Source organism: Lissotriton helveticus, chromosome 2_1, assembly GCF_964261635.1.
Source record: "Lissotriton helveticus chromosome 2_1, aLisHel1.1, whole genome shotgun sequence".
Lineage (NCBI taxonomy): Eukaryota > Metazoa > Chordata > Amphibia > Caudata > Salamandridae > Lissotriton > Lissotriton helveticus.
This window is the reverse complement of record NC_136059.1, coordinates 98225411-98246832: the sequence shown is the minus strand read 5'-3', so window position 1 is coordinate 98246832 and position 21422 is coordinate 98225411. Positions and strand designations below refer to the sequence as shown.

General features: G+C 42.8%; 1 protein-coding gene across 5 annotated transcripts in view; it reads left to right on the top strand.

Annotated features, from left to right (window-relative positions):
- The window catches only part of ADISSP (adipose secreted signaling protein), a 367956-nt gene that overhangs the window by 200283 nt on the left and 146251 nt on the right, over nt 1–21422 (top strand). For all 5 annotated transcript variants that reach the window (XR_013606974.1, XR_013606973.1, XM_078674546.1 and 2 more), the window contains 2 exons: nt 15935–16074; nt 18960–19098. Coding sequence is in view for 3 of the 5 variants with exons in the window: in XM_078674546.1 (XP_078530672.1) it covers nt 15935–16074; nt 18960–19098 (279 nt within the window). In the remaining 2 variants the exon portion in view is untranslated. The remainder of the gene's footprint in view (nt 1–15934; nt 16075–18959; nt 19099–21422) is intronic.

Genomic DNA, 21422 nt, shown 5'->3' with positions numbered 1-21422 from the left:
CCCATGTACCTGCAGCATATTTCTGCCGTAAGGTTCTTAGTATCCTTGAAAATTCCCCAATGACTGCCTTTTTGTTCGGTTGTTTTGGGTTTTTATAGACTCTTCCGATTACCAATGAAGCGGGTTTCCTAACTTGCGTTTTGCTTCGTTGCCTGCAAGAATATATATGCCCCCAGTCCACTCGCTAGAGCTTTTACTTCCAGCTTCAATGATGTATGTATAAGAATGGAGACTCCTCCAGAGGGATGTCTCCCTTTCACAGAGTTTTCGGTCCCTTACACAAATTTCAAATGTTCTGCCCAATGTATGGTGGCCAGCTGCCAGGTTTCTTGCAGACAAATTATGTCTTTAGGACATAACTCATCTAGTGCATCCTTGTCAGCCAGTAAATTGTTTAAGCCTTGAATGTTCCATAGCAGACTTGCAAGACAAGGCTATGTGAAAAAGAAATCCTACTTATTGTTTTATGATTCATTGATTCTCGCAAGTTCTTACTGTGGATTGGTGATCTTCAAGACACGAAACATACCACCAAGGCTCGCAATTTTTTGAGGGTGGCATTTTTTTGAGTGAAAGCCAGTCTACCTTTTGCCCTGCCCATAGCACATAAAATGCATTAATATCGCCCTAGGTGACATCTGCTGACCTTTTGAACTCTAGCTCCTTGTAATGTTGGATCTCTCAGCAGAATTTGACTCTCTGGACCACCATTTACTGTTGAGATGTCTCCAGGAAGTGGGGGAAACGAGATCAGACCCTTGTATAAAATCCTACCTTGGAAATCCCACTCAGGCTGTCACCAATTCAGTCGCCCCCTCCCCCCCTCCTTTTAACCCTACCATCAAGTGTCAGCACCTCAGTGAGTCTCTCATGGGTCTTTCCTGAGCCCTGGGCTCTTGAACATCTTTGTGCGTCCACTGGTTCAGCTAATTCGATCCCAATTCAACCTCTCCAAGCTCCTCTCCAAGCTCACCCCCAAATTGAAACACTTTATAACACACATCATTGGATGGATGCTCCGCAGAATTCCTACAAAATCAATGCAGACAAAACCTTGATCATTCTTATCCCTTCACAGAGACCTTCTGATCTGGTCTCTCTGAACCTTTGTTCAGTAGACAAGGGCCCCACTGACATCCCAGAGGCGAAAATATGTAACTTAGGATTCCATTTTTAGCTTGATTTGTCTTGCGTTACGCAGGTGAGCAAAATAGCTTCCGCTTGTTTTCTGATTTATAGAATTCTAAGAAAAATGTTCCTCGACCTCCCTAAAAATTCCCGTCCTTTGTTTCTTCTGTCTCCCGTACTCGGCAGACTAGACTATTACAACGTCTTTGTTGGAGGCATGTGGCTGTAGATGCGTGTGTGTGTGTGTGTATGCACACTTTTGTGTTGTGTTTGTGCGTGCATGTGTGGATTTGTGTGTGCGTGTGCGCGCGCACGTGCATGGAGCGTGCGTGGTTTGTGAGTGCACGCGTGTGTGTGTGGTGTGATGGGGCTGACTGTCCAGCCCGTGCACTGATTCAAATACCTGTGTCGGGGTTCACTCGCAGGTGCTTAGTTTGTGTTTCGAGCGACTCATCCTGTTGACAAACATAGTTTCAGATTCTTTGTACACAATACCATGGAAAGAGTAATGAAGGCTGGGAGCAAGTCCTGCACAAATCAACTCGCGGTCATTGTCGCTGTGGAGTGTGTGGAACCCTTTGCCATGTGTCTGTGCATCACTGCAGTGTGAGGGTGCCCTGCGCTGATACTCTTGAGGAAAATGGGTTCCTCACCCCCTGTGAAGGTTTAAAAGATATTAGTAACTGTGACACCTTGGCCCCTCGCATCCAAGGGCCCGGGTGCCACTGCACCTATCGCACTAAAGCTTGTTGTGCAGCATCTGTTGCTTCGCTGCAGTGAGACTGAGGTGTGCTGGTCAGACAATGGAAGAACAGGCTCCAGCTTCCATCATCAGCACATGACCCCCAGCATGACATTTACTGTGCACAGCATGGGCAGGTCTCCCGCAAGCACAATGTACAAGATGGAGACGGGTGTCTGCTCAGCCCTTTACTATATTTAGAAGCCTACATTTGATTTCTGATGTGTTCATGAGTCTGTAAAATACCAACTAATCAGCTTCTGGCCTTCCTGCACAACCGTGGCAGTCTGGTGCTCCTTCCAGAGTGTGCTTGGTTCCATTGGGCCCCAGTAATTCAGGACCACACATTTCATGAAAACAGCTCAGAGGTAGCAATATATCCTAAAATGTACCCTTGCATGCGTTATAGAGATATTGCAAGTCACCCAGGACTACGTTATCTTATAGACAAACCAAGCTAAGTACTGTTATAAGCTCATGCAACTCAGAGGGGGTTTGCTAGGTCCTTGTAATGTACCCTATGGGGTCTTTTAGTTTCTCACAGCACATAGGTTTGAGTAGGATCAATGAGAAACCAGTGGGGCGGGGGGGGGGGCATTTTTACTGAGTGAATAATGTGCTTGGAATCAAAATGTGTCTAAAGCCATCTGTGCTCTAGATTTATGGGAAAAAAAGTGAGTGAGCTACACGAACGAAGACAAAAAACAGTTAGCAAAGTACGTATAGTGTCGGAGGCTTCCGAAACCTCTGTGGTTGGCCGTCAGCCGAAGCGCCAAAGATGGGTATTACCACTGCTGGAGACTGAAAACTGAGAGAGCCCCACCACCAAGGGGAATGCTTTTGAAGCCTGGAAGAGCGAAAAGGGGGAGATAGACGGAGCAGGGACATAGCATCTTGCAATCATGCATTTGGGCCTAATCCCTCAACAAGCGTTGGCAAGAAATGTTGTATGGAAATGTGCTTCTTTATAGGTAAGTAGCTTGTGAATAGATATGCATTTTTGTGGAAGCAAAACACTGGAATAATATTGGTGTGGGTTTAAAGGTCAGGTGTCAGTTGCACTGACAAGCAAAACCTAAAAATCCATGTAGGTTAATGACTGCCCCAACTGTGCTGCAGCCAGAGAAAAACAACATTAATTGTCTAGTTATCTGAAACTCTTAAACTCTTAATAGCATTCCAGTGTAATATGTGTACCCCTTAAAGTTAAGGCTTGTTCGCTGGATAAATAAGCAAAATGATCACAGCTGCGTGGAGGTCAAGCACTTCTTTTGTGGAAGCACACAACTTCTGTGTAATTAAAACATGTACTCCTGGTTCCCAACTTGTGGGCGGAGCCAAAGCCCCTTACTAATGATGCTCACATAATTGTCTGGCGACAGCTGTGCTATCAAGCCAGACCATAAAAAGGGCAGAAGGGCTGAACAAAGGCTCTTGAATTGAATCTGTTCAGCCAAGGGAGTGTACAGTGGGCAACAGAGACATGATCTTTGCAGATATTAAACACTAACCCATCAACCAAGTTCTGATCTCTTTTGGATCAGTCCAGCAGGGCGCCCTTTTAGCAGACATTCTCATAGTCCATTCTAGAGAAAACCACAGCTACTACCACCGGGGCTAGCAGTTCCCTCATTTGATTACAAGATGGTTAGACTACAGGATTCCTCTTCTCTCCAATTGAAAGCTGTCTGTTAGAATGAAAGCTTCCATTTTTAGTATCGTTGATTGATCAGGGATGGTGGAGGCCATATTTGGCGAGGCCAAATAGCATGATTTCGCACCCTGTACGGGTACAAGTTTAACATCTCGGTCCTGTTTGCATTCAGCTTCAACAAATTACTGATCGCCATGGCCTGGATAGGAGATAATAAGGTCTGGGGAGTATGTTGAGGACCAGGATGAGATAGAGGTCAAGTCAAAGCGCAGGATGCTCCGCAACTCATTTGCATAAGAAGATCAGGGCTGAGTCACAAGGAACTCCAGCCAAGACTGGCATTTTCTTTGAACAGGAAGGTGGGTGTGGCAATTATTAGCATCATCTGACTAGGAAAGAGGAAAATCAGATAGCACCACTTCAACCAAGCCTGCCACCACCAGGGTGTCGAAATTGAATGGTCTACATTATCGGCGCCAATGGATAGATCTATGACCGGTTTCTCCAATGAGTAGCTCATGAGCTACTGGTAGTTCTCCAGATACCTGAAAATAGCTCTGCTGTGGGCAGCCCAAATAACTAAATAAAAAGCTTTTGAATTAATGTTCATACCTAAATTGAAAAGCATGTATTCAAGACACAAGTGTGTATGCTTTCAGTATTCATAAGGTGATGTTTGGAGAAAAATGCTTGTATTTCTAAAATATAGATCAAGCTGATCTTTCAGTGAAAAAATCCAAGTGTGTTGAGGAGATTGTTACTAATATTAACTTGGTGCTAGGGCCATTACCGATATGGTTGTTATACATTACCTATGTAGAGGCATCTATATTGTCAAAGCATTTTTTACATTACTGCTGGCAACCATGCCTGATGCACCGATCACTACTGGCAATCTTGCATGGTGTTGCCACTAATGCAACCATGTCTGATTTGGTTACTATTACTTCTCTATAGTAATAATAGTAGCTCTGGAGGATTTTCATTGAACATGAGTAGGTCTTATTACAGAAAAGGTTGGAGACCCTTATTCTAAGATAATACGGTTTGCATGGTTGACGGATAACAAGATTCAACTCATCCAGAATGGTAGCTAGTGTGGTACTTTTCCCATACCTGCATGAAAGCCCATCTGCAAGAAATCAAGGATGTGCTTTGTCTACAAGTAATTTAAGTCCGCTTGCCAGGTACATTTTGACAAGATTGGTGAGCTCTGGTAAGAGGATAATGATCTGGTAATTAGTCTTGATACTTGAACCTAAACTGAGCTTTTGGTGTTACCTTTAAAGTGTTCAGATCTTGGATTTTTTAAACGTTTTTCTAATTTTGTTTCGCTTTTTTGGTGTTTTATATAGTGCAAACCTTGCTACAAATAACAGTAAAGTGCTTTGCAAATAAAATTCTTTTGATTTGCTCCAGGAGCATCTTATGGTCCTGTTTATTGAATAGTGTTGTGTGCATGCGTTCTTGTTCTACCCAAGTTACAGAAACGGGAATTAATGGGTTAAGGCGGTGCGTGGATTTGAAACCGCACTAGACTGCACACTTTGTAGTTTTTGTTACATGTCATATATTTTTACTCAATTAAATTAATTGCTCATATTTAGCATTTTGATTAGGAGTATAGTGTATAGCTTTTATACTGGATGTTATTGTTTTTATTTCATCTTACTCCCTGGGTAAATTCTTGCTTTGCCAGCTTGATGCTCCTTTTTCCCTAAGCATAGGTCGAAAAGTGATTGTTAAACGCTTGCACTGAGGATGCCCCATTGTCATCAGTATGGGTTTCATAATAGCAAATGTTGCTTCGGTGTTAGAGGGCAGGTGGTTCAAAAATACACCTTCACGTAAAATATATTTCACTAGTCAAGAGGCTAGAGCAGTAGATCAAATAAAAGTAGGAGAAAGTGAGCGAGACCGTGTGAAAGGCAGATCCTAGATGAGAGTGAAGTTGGGGAACAGGGGGAAAAGAGAGGAAGAGGAAGATGAGAACAGAGGAGACGTAGGAGATATGAGGACTTAGTAATGAGAACAGATGGAAGGGAGATGAGATAAACAAAGTACAGAGAAAATACGACTAGAAGGGGAGAAAATAGAAGGTGTGGGATGGAGATGCAGTTTCTTCTCTCACAATACCTCACTTATTTAGTTTGTGCCATATTGACACATTTGCATGGTTCTTACGCTAAATATCTAAAAGAATTTGCACAGATATGCCCTTACTCTCACATTCACAGTGCTCTCATGATGCATATCTATACTAACCTGCACTGTGCACCTTTGTTCCCTTATGCTGAGACATCCACAGAGCTATCAGAGCCCTCCATTGTCAATTCCACCATCCACCCAAACATTTTCCAATTCCATACACACATGTATCCTTACCTGCAGCATGCATTTCTATCCCCATAGGACTGGGACTCCCAGCATTCCTGCAGGGCACCCCTGTTAAGATCTGCACCCTGGACTGCTATCGCAGTACAAGGACATCTCACCTTGCACCTGTGCATTAAGCAAAGTCAGGGAAAAAATGCAAAGCCTCTAGAAAATATGCTGTAAAACCTCCTATGTGTGAATCCATTAGACTTCCTCACGAGAATTGAGCAGAAATAGTGTCAGATTCCCTCCAGCATTAACTAGACACAGTGTTCAGACCTGAAGCCGAGTTGAGACCAGAACCACCGCAAACTGGAGGGAGGCGATCTGACCTGCATGCGACCACCCTTAAAGGACACACCACATCCCCGTTAACCTTTGTGATGGCCAGCTGAAGGCCTCGCATTCGAAGGACAGCTGTAACTGATGATGGGAGCTATTTGTAATTATCAACCAGTTACAGAGAAGAAAGACGAATTTGGTGAATTTGAGATCCCCAAATGATACTTCTAGCTAAAGCTCAAGTCTTAGCTGCCTGATGTCATTGTGTCAATTTACAACCTGGTGACTTTTATAAACCATATTTTTTTTAACTTGCACATAATGAGTTTTCTCTGTGGTCTCCTGGAAAAACCAGAGAGGCCTTTGATGAAACTTCAATTTTCTGTTCATGAAAAATAAGTACCCCATTAATTAAAATCATCAGTATCAGAGCTGGTGGCCCAGCGGCTATCAATAAAAAGGTTGTGTAATCGTGTAACTACTCAGAGCCTTGTCCAGTAACTTCTGGCAAATAATGAAGGAAGGAGCCCAAGTTAATCTTGAAAGAAAATATTTAGTGGCTGCCGCAGGCACCAGTATTGATTTCACAGTGAGCGGATGTTGTGTTTACTGTAGCCTCTGATGGCAGAACAAAGATAAGAGGTGAAGGCAGCAATGAAGGACAGATATGAAACTGGTTTAATGTGCCATACACTGATTTTATGGATTAATCTAATGGAGCAGCGCTGAAGAGGCAGACTTGGCTTAAACCCGTAAAGCTTGACCACGATAACCGCCCAGGATACAGAACATGTCTCATGATGTCATAAATATCTTCAGAAAACAGGAGGTTGGAGCTGTACAGTCAATAAAAGCAGCCACACAAGACACTGTGGTCATCATTGTTTTGAGTGTCCGCCATGCATTTCAGGGATTTAAGCGGATTTACCTAAAAGGCTGGCACTGTGAGCAGGCCAACACTCATTCTCGTACAGCCTCAGCAGTCTATAGGTTCTTGCTACCATTACTGTTGCTGGACATCCCACAGATACATCACCAAAGCGTGGAGATGAGCGCAGCAAGGGAGATCACAGACTGAATAATATGCTCGATTCTGAAGTCTGTCTTCTGTTTTTTGCACCCTGGTCTCATTGTACAATTGGGTGCAAACCTTGGAAAGGAAAGGCATGGACACATTTTTGAAGTCTGAAATAATCTGCCAATAATACCTCCAAAAAAGGATTGTTACAACTGCTAAGACTTAATTGGTCTGCTTTTCAACAATGTTCTTTAGGGCTATGTCTGTCATCAGTTCTGAAAACCAGTGGATTGGCCATCGTTTTTCTGAGTCATTTCTAGAAGTTTATGAAGGGATTTTTCGTAACATTCCTGTAAATTCAGAATCCTATTTTATCCCAGAAACTTAATACTGGGCTACCTATATTAATGTATTATCTCTTCAAGCTCATACAATAAGTGTATCTTGCGGAAGATCACCTTTATTGTGTCCATAACTTATGCCAGATGTTCTGTTGTACAAGGTGCCAAATTCAGATTTCCTTAAAGATTTTACTGAAAGAATCTAGTAATCACCCTTTTTCTAAAACCATTTCAGGCCAGCTGACAGCTCTGTGTAAAGTAGAATTTGTTTCTTGGTAAAACTAATGACGTGCTAGTTTTATTAATACACTGTGCAACTCAATTTCTTCTGGGCATTCTTGGGAAACAGTTGCCTTGTTCTTTGAGGAAGATTGTGGTCTTTAGTGGTCATTTTGTTTGGGCCTTCTAGCCTCAGATGGCTATCATTGTCTGATTGCAATATATTGTTTCACGTAACAAAATTTCACCTTTTTAGTTTTAATGAGACTCAAATCTTATACCAAATCTCTATGTCCATACATATCCTGGAGATAGAGTGGGTGAGTGGTGAGTCTCACAATAAAGTTAATCACGTTGGTGGAATTTGGGATGTTTAACTGAACATCATTCAAGAGGTAAGATTGATTGACCCTGAAGACTTAAGTTTCTTGTTTTGTTTTTAATTCTGAGGATAACTAACAAGTTGGTTCGCTCTAAGTGGTGTCGACATACTGGTTGTTAGTGACTGCTTTTCTTTTAGCAAATTTAGAACCCTCCAGGCATTTGCAAGTATGTGAATATGTTTTGAAGGTGATTTTGGCCTTTACAGGAAGCCACCGAAATCTTTATAGTTTTGATGTGGGCGATTGTTATTTTTTGAGTCTTGCTGTTTTATTCTAGAAGTTTTGGAGTCTCATTTGGTATGCGGTATATCTGGAGTTGTTATGAAGTAGGTGCAAAATTAAACAAGCTGTGTTCTTTTCTGCTGTGGACATGGTTAGGGGTTTTGAGCAGTTTCCTTTGGAAGATAGTGAACTTCTATTTTAGGCAATTTATAGAGCGCATGGCTACTCAAAAGGCCTCCGAGAGCTAAACAACCCAACAGACCCTAATCCATTAGCGTCTTGGAGTACTAAATATCATGACAGGCCAAAACATTCAACATCTTCCTGAAGTTTAGTTCATTTTCAGTTTTGCGTATCCTGATTGGTAAGAAAAGTTAAAGGGTCAGATAGGAGAAGGAGCGACCGCCCCTTCTTGTCTTTTGGACCTTTGGAAACACCATAAACAGTGAATTTGTAGACCTCAGGCTCTTGCAGGAAAATAGGGCTGCAACAAAGACTGTATCAGTTAAGAATCCTTTTTGTAGTACACCCTTTGAGCAATACAAAGGCCTTAAATTGAATCCTTTGTTTTATTGGTAATGTAATGAGGTCAACAAACTCGAGACTGAGTGATGCCTAGGAACCTATAATAGGAGGCGGGCAGCAGCATTTTGCAATACCTGTAATCTTTTGATTATATATAGTGGACAACCAAGATTAAGGGAATTTCCATAGAAAGACATGACAGGACAAGAGCCTGTACAATTAACCTTTCAAGAGGTCAAATAGAGGAGGTCTAGTATCATTCTAAGCATTCTCAGCACGCCATGCTCAACACTTCGCTGCAACCTTGCTAGCTTGAGTCTCAAAAGAAAATTTGCAGTCCAACCAAATACCAAGGTTTGTTTCATCAAAGTTTTAGGGGTGGGAGGAATTCCTAGAGATTCTGGCCAGCACTCTAAAGGCCGGCTATTGCCAACTACTGTGACTTTGTTTTTCTCACCATTACATTTGAGGCAGCAATTAGCCCTCCAATGCCTTACTTCTTTCAAGCAGGTTCCAAGTTGATACACTGATGAGTGGTTCTCTGGAGTAAGACATTACTATTTGGGTTCTTATTAATCAGCAAGAACTAGTCTATTTAGACATGTGGGGAAGTCGCAAAGGTGTATGTTGTATATAAAAGGGAAGCGTTTTCCCTTTTAGAAAGGCCTCACCCACCAACCTAGTTGGTGGCATGCTTCATCATTGAGCCCACCCGATGACACTTAGTGTGTCCCGGGTGTGCTTCTACGCCTGATTACACCGGAGCAGGTATATTGCTGAGTGTGCAGTGTGGGTGACGTGAAAAGTGGAGGTTAAAAGCTGTCCAGTGATCCCCAGAAAGATTACTTTATTGTGTGGGCCTCTGGCAGCTTTAAAAGCAAGGCGTTGGATGTGGGCGGAGTTGTATTTAAGGTACTCCTGCATCCAGTGGGTGGTCTACATGTTTCAACCAGGCCTTTAATTGTAAAACTGGCTTTCCTCAGGACCTATGTGAGTGGTGATAATGTGAACTATGCTACACGTAGTGACACAGAACATAAACTATGTGCTGCAGGCGCTAAGGTGCATTATATGTAAGAGTGGGTTTCCTTCTCAGGACAATACTGTACAAACACAACATACAAGACATAAAAACATACAGAAATGCAGGTTATTATATTATTATTATTATATTACTATTTGGTTGTCATCAGCATAGGTAACTATTGTAAGACTGCAGGCTTGTACGATCCCGGACAGAGTGCGCACATAAAGATGAAACAGTCGGGCTCAGTGAGGAGCCCTGAGGCGCTCCACATTTCATGGAACATAGCTTTGAGTAGCATGGTTTGTCAAAAACCTGAGATCTCCTGTCCTCAAGAAATGATGTGAGCCAGTTTAGAGTAAGATGACTCGCACCCACACATTCAAGTCTCTGTATCAAGACTGGGTGGGTTACGGATTCAAACCGATAATTTTGAGCTCCTGCAAGTAGTGTTGTCCCAGTTCTGTGTCCCGGTCTAAAACCTGTTTATGTAGGGTGCAAGATCTCATTGGTTTCCAAGAATTATGATAAGTGCTAATTGAAATGTTCCTCCACCTTCTTCCCACCCCTCGAGTGCAAGGAAATTGGTCTGTAATTTTCAACTAACAATGTTATGTTAAAATATTTTTAAAGCGCAAACTGCTACCCGACGGTGTCCTGGCGCTGTCTGTACGCAACCCAACAAGATATAAGTAAAGAGCTAGGAGTTACGTGTCAAAAAGCCAGGTTTTTAAGGCTTTGCTGAATGCCAGTAAATCAGGACTGTTCCTAAGATGAAGTGGTAGAGTGTTCCATGACTTAGCTGCACCAGTTACGAAACTCCTACCTCCCCAGCTGGCTTTTTTAGAGATAGGTACCATTACCAATTTTGCTCCCAGAGACCGAAGCGGTCTGTTGGGGACATACCACCGAAACTGTTGCTTCAAGTGTTCTGGGCCGTTACCATGAAGCGCTTTGTAAACTGTACAGAGTGATTTCAACTGCACCTGTTTCTTAATGGACAGCCAGTGAAGTCTTCTGATCTCTCCGGAGATCAAAGCAAATTTAGCTGTTCCTGAGAGCTGTCTGGCCGCCGAGTTTTGTAAAAGTTGGAGTCTATGCATTAGTCGTTCCTGAATATTTAAATAAAGGCTATTGCAGTAGTCCAACCGCGATAAAGTTAGTTCCGTCACTACTGTACGTTGGTTTTCCTTGGGTAGAAACTGCAAGATTTTCTTGCATGCTCTAAGAGCAAATGTGGTCGCCGAGACCACTGCATTGACCTGGTCCTCTAGGTTGTCATCAATCAGCACACCCAAGTTCTTTACTTTCCTCGTAGGGATCGGAAGCACCCCCAAAGAGTCTGGCCATCAACTTGAGGTCATTGCCAAACAGAATGACTTCTGTCTTGCCGGAATTGAGTTTTAAACAATTTTGGGTAATCCATTTACCCACTGCTTCCATACAGTCACAGAATCGGGTAGCAGTCTCCGTCTCTCGCCCAGACCGCAGAGACACCACAATCTGAGTGTCGTCTGCATACGATGTCAGAGCAAATCCAAAGGATCTGATCAGGGGGGCCAGCAGGGAGACCTAGACATTAAAAAGTGTGAGGCTAAGCGAGGACCCCTGCGGCACTCCGCAGGGCAGAGAGAAGGGTTTAGAACAGAATGCGCCGAGCGAAACTTTTGTACTCTATCCGAGAGGAAGGACTTCAGGTGATCCCAAGCTTTACTATGGATTCCACAATCCCACAAATGGTCCAGCAGCAAGTCATGATGGACCGTATCGAAAGCGGCCGACAGGTCCAACATAATCATTGCGGCTTTGCCTCCCTGATCCAGCGCGGCCCTGATTTCCTCTGTAGATTTTAAGAGAGCGGACTCAGTACTATGACCCTCTCTGAACCCGTATTGCGTTGGATCCAAAATTTGTGCCTCTTGTAAGAATGTACTTAGTTGTGCATTCATGCTTTTCTCCATCAATTTAGCTGGCAGGGGGATGCGTGAGATCGGCCGAAAGTTATTAGGATCCTTCGGGTCCAGATTCGACTTCTTAAGTAGAGGAAGTATTGAAGCAGTCTTCCAGGCTTTAGGAAAATATCCTTCCCTAAACATTGGATCCATGGTGTTTTTTTGTGTTTTTTTAAATTGTGTTTTACCACTGCCTGTTTCCAAGGAGATTGAACAACTCCACTCCTTAAAGAAAGATTAAGCAACTCTCGTGATACTGGATAAATTACTTTCAACCCCTGCTTCAAAACAATAGAGCAGCCGGTCTAGTGGTGAGCCTGATTTAACCACATTGGTTAAACATTGATTAAAGCCAATAGATCTTCTGCACTAATAGACGGAAAGATGAAAGGGACTACCTGAGAAGCCTATGTCTCAAGGCAAAATAAGTAACTGTGAAGACTTCGACTTCTCAGAAAGTGATGGGAATATGTCTGTAAACTTTAAAAAGAAAAAGAGAGAAATTCGCCAAATCATTGCAACGGGCCACTGAAGGTGATGGTACAGAACTACTAGATGAGGGATCTGTTAAGGATTTAACCATGTAAAACAGTTTTCTGGCTGAATTTGAAGCCTTGTCTATTTTGGATGCAGAGTAAGTGAACTGGACACTTTAACCTCGGAATGGAACTTTTTTACAGCCTTCTTGTAAGCCAGTTTACTCTTGGAGTCATAAGAGGTGAACAGCCTTTACGACGCGGCTGTTACAACGCCGTGCCGTTACAACGCGGTCTTTTCAACGCAAGTCGTTACCACGACTTGCGCTGGAGGGCGCGGCAGGACAAGGAATTTTTTTATTTACTATCCAACACCTTCCCTACTGTACGTAGGCTGGTGTTGGAATAGTAAATTAAAAAATCCCTAAGTCCGCACCCCCTCCAACGCAAGTCGTGGTAACGGCTTCTAAGACTTTTGTCCATTTCCTCTCTAGCCTTTTACAGTCCTTTTTTAGCACCTGTCCTTCATATTGTACTGATTTATGGTTTCTAAATTTTTACAGCCTTCTTGTAAGCCAGTTTACTCTTGGAGTCATAAGACTTTTGTCCATTTCCTCTCTAGCCTTTTACAGTCCTTTTTTAGCTCCTGTCTTTCATATTGTACTGATTTATGGTTTCTAAATGGAATGGTCTGGTCTAAGGTGGTCTTAATCCAATTAATGAAATTTAGTTTTGAAGTAAGGATATTATCTCCTAATTCAGGTCTGGAGTTACCATTAATGTGTTCTCATTTCATGGAGTCTCGCTTGGCCCAGCTATGGTCTCTTTTGGATGACCGCTAATTGACTGACCCGGCACAATAATCAGTATCAAGTAATGATGCGACCATGCAACTGGAAGTGATTTCAGTACAAGCATATTACAAAGATTGCTGAAAACAGGATCAAGACGATGTCCTTTCTTCTCTGTTGGTCAATAAAGTTTGTGGTCGCTACCATTTGTGAGTTGAGGCTCAGCCCAGGACCCATATTACCTCCTTGTTCCTGATCTTGGTTTTGATAGTAATTATGTTTGAAAATGTGGTAGGGTGGGGATAGGACTTTCGGTTGTTCAGACAGTGGGTCAGCCTTAGACCTAGTTGGCTGCATTGCGAATCAGAAGAGATGTAGCCTACTTCCCAAGCAGGTAGTAGTTACAGGTTTACAGCTATTAAATGGATGAATGAACATTTCCTACTATTGGGCATCTGTGTGCCTTCGAGGCAGTCACCAGTTACAGCCGGGCGCTGCTCTGCCACAGGACATTCTTGTGTTTTCTGATGCAATTGTGTGCTGCTGTTGGGGTCTTGGCTCTATTGGAGGGCGCTTCCTTGTCTTCTAGCCTGGTCCCATACTGCGATCAATAGTACAAGGCATCTCTGTGGTTAGTCTTTGCGTCCTCTGATGCTCCACTCACCTCATCTGAAAGAACCATCATTTTCCCCAACAGTTGGTTCGTCTGGTGTTACGGTGCTGTGCTACAGCTTGCTCTCGGACATTGAGTCTTTTTCCTACTACATGTGAGTTGCTTTTAACGTGGGGTTCAGACTGTGGTTGGTCAGGCCTAAATACAAATATGAGCATCTTTTTCTTTTGGAATTCATGTCCAGCTTAAATTTGGGATAGTGTATTTCAGTTCATAGGTTAGTATTGTTTTTCCCTAACCTTCATGGATAGAAATGACTTCCTGTTTTCTTTTTCCTTTTTGTTCCAAGTTATGGAACTGTTGGTTGCATCTCTTTTTGGTCCTGCAGCTTATCTGGATGCTGAATTGTTCTATGGTTTTCTGGTATTGCTCTGCCTGTTGCCATAGGGTTTTCTTTTATTTTGTTTACTTATTTATGTATCTATTTTGGGGGAGGGAATCCAAGTTCCTTCCCTCAAGATACTGAGTATTTCTTCAGCCTGCTTCCTGACCACTACCATTCTTGTTCACTACCATTCTTGTTCACTACCATTCTTGTTCAAACCTTGATCTGAAGGAGGTAATAGGAAGCAGTGGCCTTATCTCCATGTCATAAAAAGATTTTGCGTAGCCTAGAAATCCAGCTCATGACACACATTGAGATTTACAAACGCCAACGTAGTTAGTACTATTAAGTGGCCTTGCATAATACATCTCCTCCATCCTACCAAAGCAAGTGGCATTTGCAGTGAAGACTGACCATGTGTTCAAGGCTGGCAAAGAGGTCTGGAATCCTCTAGCTATACTGAGAGAAGAACTCTTAGGTGGGAGCTGCAACTGTTGGCAGAAAAGTGGTACCATAAGCTAAACGGCTTGCATCATCGCAGCAGTGTTGTCCTTGCATCATAACACCAGCCCCTTCAGCCATTGTCTGGAGAGAGTTGGAAACAGTAGCAGTTAGTTAGAGGCAGTTGTAAGTTAGGCCTTTTGTAGAATGATAGAGAGACCAGAGTTCACTGATTTGGTTTGCAATCCTACATTTCCATCCACACTCTATCTTTATTTATCCATGTATCCATTCTAAGAAACTGGATGGTTTCTAGAGCTCTCTACAGTAGGTTAGCAATCTTGACTTGGTCGAGTTACAGGATGGAACTTTACTTGGCAGTGATGCCAGCCTGGACTTGGTATAAAAGGGTAAGCAAGACATCTTTGCAGTGATTCTCATAGACCAGTGGCACTGTGGGCGCGGGGTTCATCTTGGATTTTCTGAATATGTTTTCACAGTAAAGAGTGATAATTGAGTATCTAGTCATGGCCTCTTGTTTCCTAGAAGACCTGAGGACACGCTGTCTTGCTTTTAGGGTGTTCCCCCTATTTCACACTTCACACCTTACAAGCTGATGCATCACACACTGTAGAGAAACCTCTCGGTACAAAATATTTTCCAGTAAACTATTGGCCTGTTAAAGGAATTCCAAATCATTTGGGGTTTTGCTGCACTTGATGTTGGATTACGTGGTGGAGGAGCGATTCAACAAATCATCGCTACTATTAATGATGATCTACAAATCCCAATGAAAGCAGCTTCACTGGTAGCAAATTTGAAAACACCTGGCACTGTAAGCGCCATACCTGATCATCCATTGAGATTCAAAACATGGCTAATTTGACCGCTCACAATTCTTTGATGGCTTCTGACCTGATGTTTTTTGAATGAATTCTGGATCTGCAGTGAGATTTTGTCATGTATTGAACTTCATCACAATCTTCTCGAGGCTTCATACAACATAAATGTAATTAAGACAGGAATCTCTGGTAGATGCCCTCTGTATCAAAATTCTTGTCTTCATTTGCTCCTTGGGGTCGCTGCTGGTAAGTAGAATGTCCTTTTCAATTTTACTTTAAAACATGAAATTGATCTCACTGTTTCGGGAGACATTGGATAAAAACATGTTCGAAAATAATCAAGGTGCCTAATAAACCATGCGCAAGTGCCGCTCTGAAGGTCTAGAAATCAAATTACACTTTGATACTTTGATTGAAAGAGATTTTATTTCCATCTTCCTTTAACAAATTGATTGAAAGAGAGTTTTCCATCTCCTCTTAACATATTGATTGAAAGAGTGTTATTTTCCTCTTTTGACAGACACAAAGCATAAAATGAGCGGGGTACGCTTTGCTTCAGCACAAACCGATGAGGCCCATAACCATGTCCACTTCGAAGAGAAGCTCCATGACTCGGTTGTCATTGTCACTCAGGACGATGAGGGAAACTTCATGGTGAAGGTAAGAATTTAAAGATAACAGAGGACTAGAGCACCAGAATTGATTGTAAAATGCAGTTATTTTGTCAGGTTAACATAGCCTACATTGGGTTGATAAGTACATGGGGAACTAAACAAACTGGTAAGCAAATCAGCCTTCATATCTGACAAAGTGTAGACTCTCAATCGCAATTGATTTCACTGTGATGATTGAGAAACACTTTAATGCAATGACGCCAACTTGCTAATATTTTTTTAAGCTCCTGAGTTGGTAATATATTAAGTAGGGAACACAGAGGATGGAATGCACCGTCTCCATTTCCCTCCTTACTCGTGAGTTCTCAGGCACCCCAATGTACAAGAATGACCGCATCTCCTTTCCTCCGCTAGTTCATGAGTTCTCAGGCAACCCAATGCGTAGGGGCAGGAGTTTTGGGGGTAATCTGTGGGACAGCATGCATTGTTGGGGATCAAGGCATTCCTGGTGGAATTTGGCACATTAATATATCTATTATCTCCAACATTACCCAAGGATGTTTTGCTGGGGCCTTTTTGAAAAAGGAGTGTAAGTGGGACATGTCTCACATTTTCACTTCACTGCTGCTCTTGAGCACCTTCAAACAGAGAGACCTGGTTGTGGTTCCTCATTAAATGTGAAGTATAGAGGAGTTTAACTCTTTTCAGAAAATAGATGCATGACCCTGTTCCACAGCAGGCAGTGGATGAGCACCCTCCAATAGGACTCCTGGTTTCACTCTGATCCTGACTCTAAACTTGCTAGAGCCATGCTGCGGTTTGGTGGTGTTAGAGTGTCTGATCTGACAATCACTGCTAATGCACTTTTGTAAACCCTTAGGAACTTTTCCCCTTCACTGCTGCAGGTGGTTATATCAAATGTTGAACTTGCATACTGAGATGTACATTTACTGGCAACTCGCAGACCTTACTTTCATGCTAGCTTTGATCTATACTTTTATGCCTTTGGACATATAAATCTGTAGGCCTTCGAACGCAACACCTTCTATGTGCTGGTCTAAAACTTCTTTCGTGTGACTCTGTTCAGAGTCCCTTTTTTTTGGCCTCTTTTGGTTCCAGAAACCTTTAGATTCTCGATTTGGGGATAAAGGTTTTTTTTTATCAGAAAGCTCCTCTCCTCTAGCCCTTCAAACCCCACCCTGGTGCTGTTTCCATCAGTTTGTGGGTGCTAGAAACATTGTACTCCTAAGTGTGCGTGAGAGTCGCGGTGCTGGTCCAGTGGATGTTCTCTGAACCACCGCCCTTCGTCCCATTTACTTGTCCCTTCCTTTTAATGCATTCCTTCCATGGATTCATTTCTTTTTTCCATTGATCAAGCCATTTGCCATAGAGCCCTGTTCTTCTATCACCAACAACTGTATTGGGAATTGATGCCCGAGATGCTACGTGCATTTCATGAGTTTGGAGACGGGCGTTCTAGCATTTGCCCAACCCAAAGCTACTATGGTGAGCAGTGGAGTTCATTTAGCAAATACTTCCATCCACATCAGGTCTACAAGTATGCTGAGGACAAAGTATTATCTCGTGGCTAAAAGTACGAGAGTCCCGTTTCAGATTTTTGGGTGGTTTCTTTAGGGGCGGCCATACTCCAGACCCGCAGCTCCCGTATAGGTCCATAGAGCAAAGCACACAGTTTCTTATTCTCATCAATGAGAAGTTTTTCCTGAATTAATGCGTGGAGACATTTACACCACAACTGACCTCCCATGGATGTGCGTTATCCGTGTGTTCATCTTTCGAGGTCAACCGTTGTGTATTCGTCTTCTAATAGTAAAAGCTGGTATGGCAAGATTTTAGTTGTGGCTTCCGCCATTTTTGGTTTTCGTGTGTTCTGTTGCATGGTGAATTTTTCACAATGACCAAAGTCCACTGATTGGTACCTCACTACAAACGTTTGATTTGTTGTCATTCCTGTTGGCTAGCAGGACAAGGAGCGCTCCGGTGTGTAGTATGTTTCCAGAGATTGCGGACCATTTGGCGATGACTTGCAGCTCGTCAAAGGTTGAAATGGGAGGGTTCAATCTGGACATTGCTCCAAATTCGAGTAAATCTTTGCCAGAAGATATTTCAGTAAATGCCAACTGGATTCAGAGTGGAAACAGAGCCGATGAAGGCATTCCATGTATGATGTTGGCTGAGCTGATCCAACATATGAATAAGACTCAAATGAAGCAATGACAGAAGTGTGCTGATCAAAGACCTTTACAGATTATTATTAATTTAAGTGTTATTTTTAGTGATTACATATTGATTATATAAGGTTTGTATACAGCTAAAAAAGGCCAGACCTAAAAATGCAGCTTCCCATAGCAGTTCTAAAATAAGCATGGACGCCCTGCGGAGCAGGAAAGTCCATCTTTGTGATGGTTTTTCAATAAAATGCAATTAAGCAAGCAGCAGTGGGAAGCGCCCACCTTGAACATTGACGCAGAGCCGGCACAATCGGACTCGCATGCAGAGCCGGCTCTTGAATTATTTGTTCCTTTTGTGTACCCACACCTGCATGTGTACAGGACAATAGCCGTGCCCCGTGAACAATACTATTTAAATATAGACCACACGTGAACACCCTGCAAACAATGAAACATTGATTTCACCAGGCGTTCCTTTCTCTGAGTGGAAATTAGTTTTTTGTTATTTTTAACCTGCCTACTCTTTGTATCCATAAAATCTGGCATTGAAAACAATCTCGACTCTGCTGAGAATATCAATTTGTTTCTCCCTTAGTTTGTGCATTGTTTTTTCTGCTCTTATTTGTAAATTCAGATGTTTTGAAACTTTCGTTTTGTAACTGCTTACTACATAATGGCATAAACTGCTGACTACTACGAGTGCATCTTTAGTTACTTTTAAAATACCTTTGTTTTTCAGGTGGGGTTTCTGAAGATATTGCACAAATATGAAATCACATTCATTCTACCCCCTGTACAGAGATTGGGGAAGGATATATGTGCTGTGCCTATACCTAATATGCACCTCAAAGTGAACTCCATCACCCCAGTGCCTGAAGGTAATCCTTGTTCATATATGTGTATTTATTTATTGCAACTTGGCTGCACTACCACATGCCACGGTAAGGATTGCTTCAGAACAACAACAGGTTAAACAGAACAAGCCACAATGGAGGGACCGTATTGGTATATGCAGGTGACATGAAATATTTATTTATATAACTTTAAAAAAAAAATGCAGGTACTTGGATGTAACTCCCCAGTATCAGAATCTATACACCTTTTAAAATGTACAGATATTTTAACATTGATGGTGTTTAACCGTGTTCTTACAATCTGATCCAGTTATAGCATGAATATGTCTGTCAACTTTCCACTGTTCAGCTCAAGTTAAAGCCCACCTTATCGCATGGGGTCAATCAGTGTAACCCTAGGTTTGTCGTGATCACGTTTTTTTTTGCCACAATTGTGTTCCATTTCGGGTTTGTGACGCGCCTGTGTTTGGGGGCGAGGGGTAAGACCGACAACGTTGCTACAAATTTAGCATTGCCGTCTAGTAAAGCAGTGTTGCTTGACCATTCTTAGAAGTGAAGGGTAGAGTTTAGAGTATTAAATTATAACAAGTAACTTTTAAGATAGAGTTGATCTATTGTGGAAAAGACATATCATTATCAAAATATAATGTACATTCCTTTATCTTTTGGAGTGGATAAATGGTCAGATGACGCTTAAAAGTCCATGCCTTGATCACTCTGATATCCCACTCCTCTCTGCCCTATCCTCATTGATACCGCGCAAGAGCAGTGCTTACGGCACGATTCGCCGGGCTGAAATGGAGGTCTGGGAAAAAGGTCAGTGTTTTCTTCAAGCATTTGACAGACAACCGTCCCTAGACATCTCAGCCAATGCCAACATAAGCGATCAATAAGAGGGATTTGGGCAGAGCCCAGTAACAGCTGCCATGAAAGCCGGTTTGGGGAGGGGGTGATCTGTACTTCCTTTGTCCAATTTGTTGACTTCGTTCCGGAATCAAAAAATGTCATTTGTAAGCGGCCACAGATAGGTGTATGGTAGAACATGAAGCAGACAGATCCAAGATCGATGGAAAAGAACGAAGTTTTTGGGCGTTTGTCCACTACATTCTAAAAGGTCTCTAGGCGATGTTTTGAATTTATGATGTGAATTTAGCATCCACTGATTTTATCAGACTCGGCCAGGTACTTGTCTTCCAGGCGCAGAGTCTTCTCTTCTAGGCTGCCATACCTCTTTCTGGCATCTAGTAAAATAGAGGTGTGTTCCTAGGGAGCTGTTCTAGAAAGGTTTTAAGGACACACAAGGGTCGTTTTTAGGGTTCTTTATGAAAAACTAATATTGAAATGAAGTTGGATCTTGCTGAATTAATGGGCCTTTATCCCTTTATTGTGGAGGAAATGTGAAAAAATCTAACAGGCCGCCTCATTTATGAAACCAAGTTACATCTGACCAGCAACACTCTGCTTATTAAAGTATTAAAGTAAACACACTTATAAAACAAGCATTTACAATGCAACGGTCTCGCCTTTGCAAAAGTTAGAGCTATTGGCATTGTAAATGACAATTTTTTTATGTATGTGTTTGTTTTGAAAACAGATAAATAAATGGCATTGTCATTTATAATGCTAATAGCTTAATCTCTCGCAAATGTGAGACCTATTGCATGTGCAACCACACACACACACACAGAGCCACACAAAGAGCACACACACACACACACACACACACACACACATAGATGTGGTGGAAGTGGATCTGGTGGATGTGGGGGTGTTGGATGTGTTGGTGGTGGATGATGTGGTGGTGGTGGATGTGGTGGTGGTGGGTGTGGTGGTTGATGTGGTGGATGTGGTGGTGGTGGATGTGGTGGGGGTGGATGTGGGGGTGGTGGATGTGGGGGTGGTGGATGTGGATGTGGTGGTGGTGGATGTGGTGGGTGTGGTGGTGGATGTGGTGGCGGTGGATGTGGCGGTGATGGATGTGGATGTGGTGGATGTGGTGGTGGTGGTGGATGTGGTGGTGGTGGATGTGGTGGTGGTGGATGTGGTAGTGGTGGATGTGGTAGTGGTGGATGTGGTAGTGGTGGATGTGGTCGTGGTGGATGTGGTCGTGGTGGATGTGGTCGTGGTGGATGTGGTGGTGGTGGATAAGGTGGTGGTGGTGGATGTGGTGGTGGTGGTGGATGTGGTGATGGTAGATGTGGTGGTGGTGGATGTGGTGGACGTGGTGGTGGTAGTTGTGGTGGTGGTGGATGTGGTAGTGGATGTGGTGGATGTGGTAGATGTGGTGGATATGGTGGTGGTGGATGTGGTGATTGTGTTGGATGTGGTGGTGGATGTGGTGGTGGTGG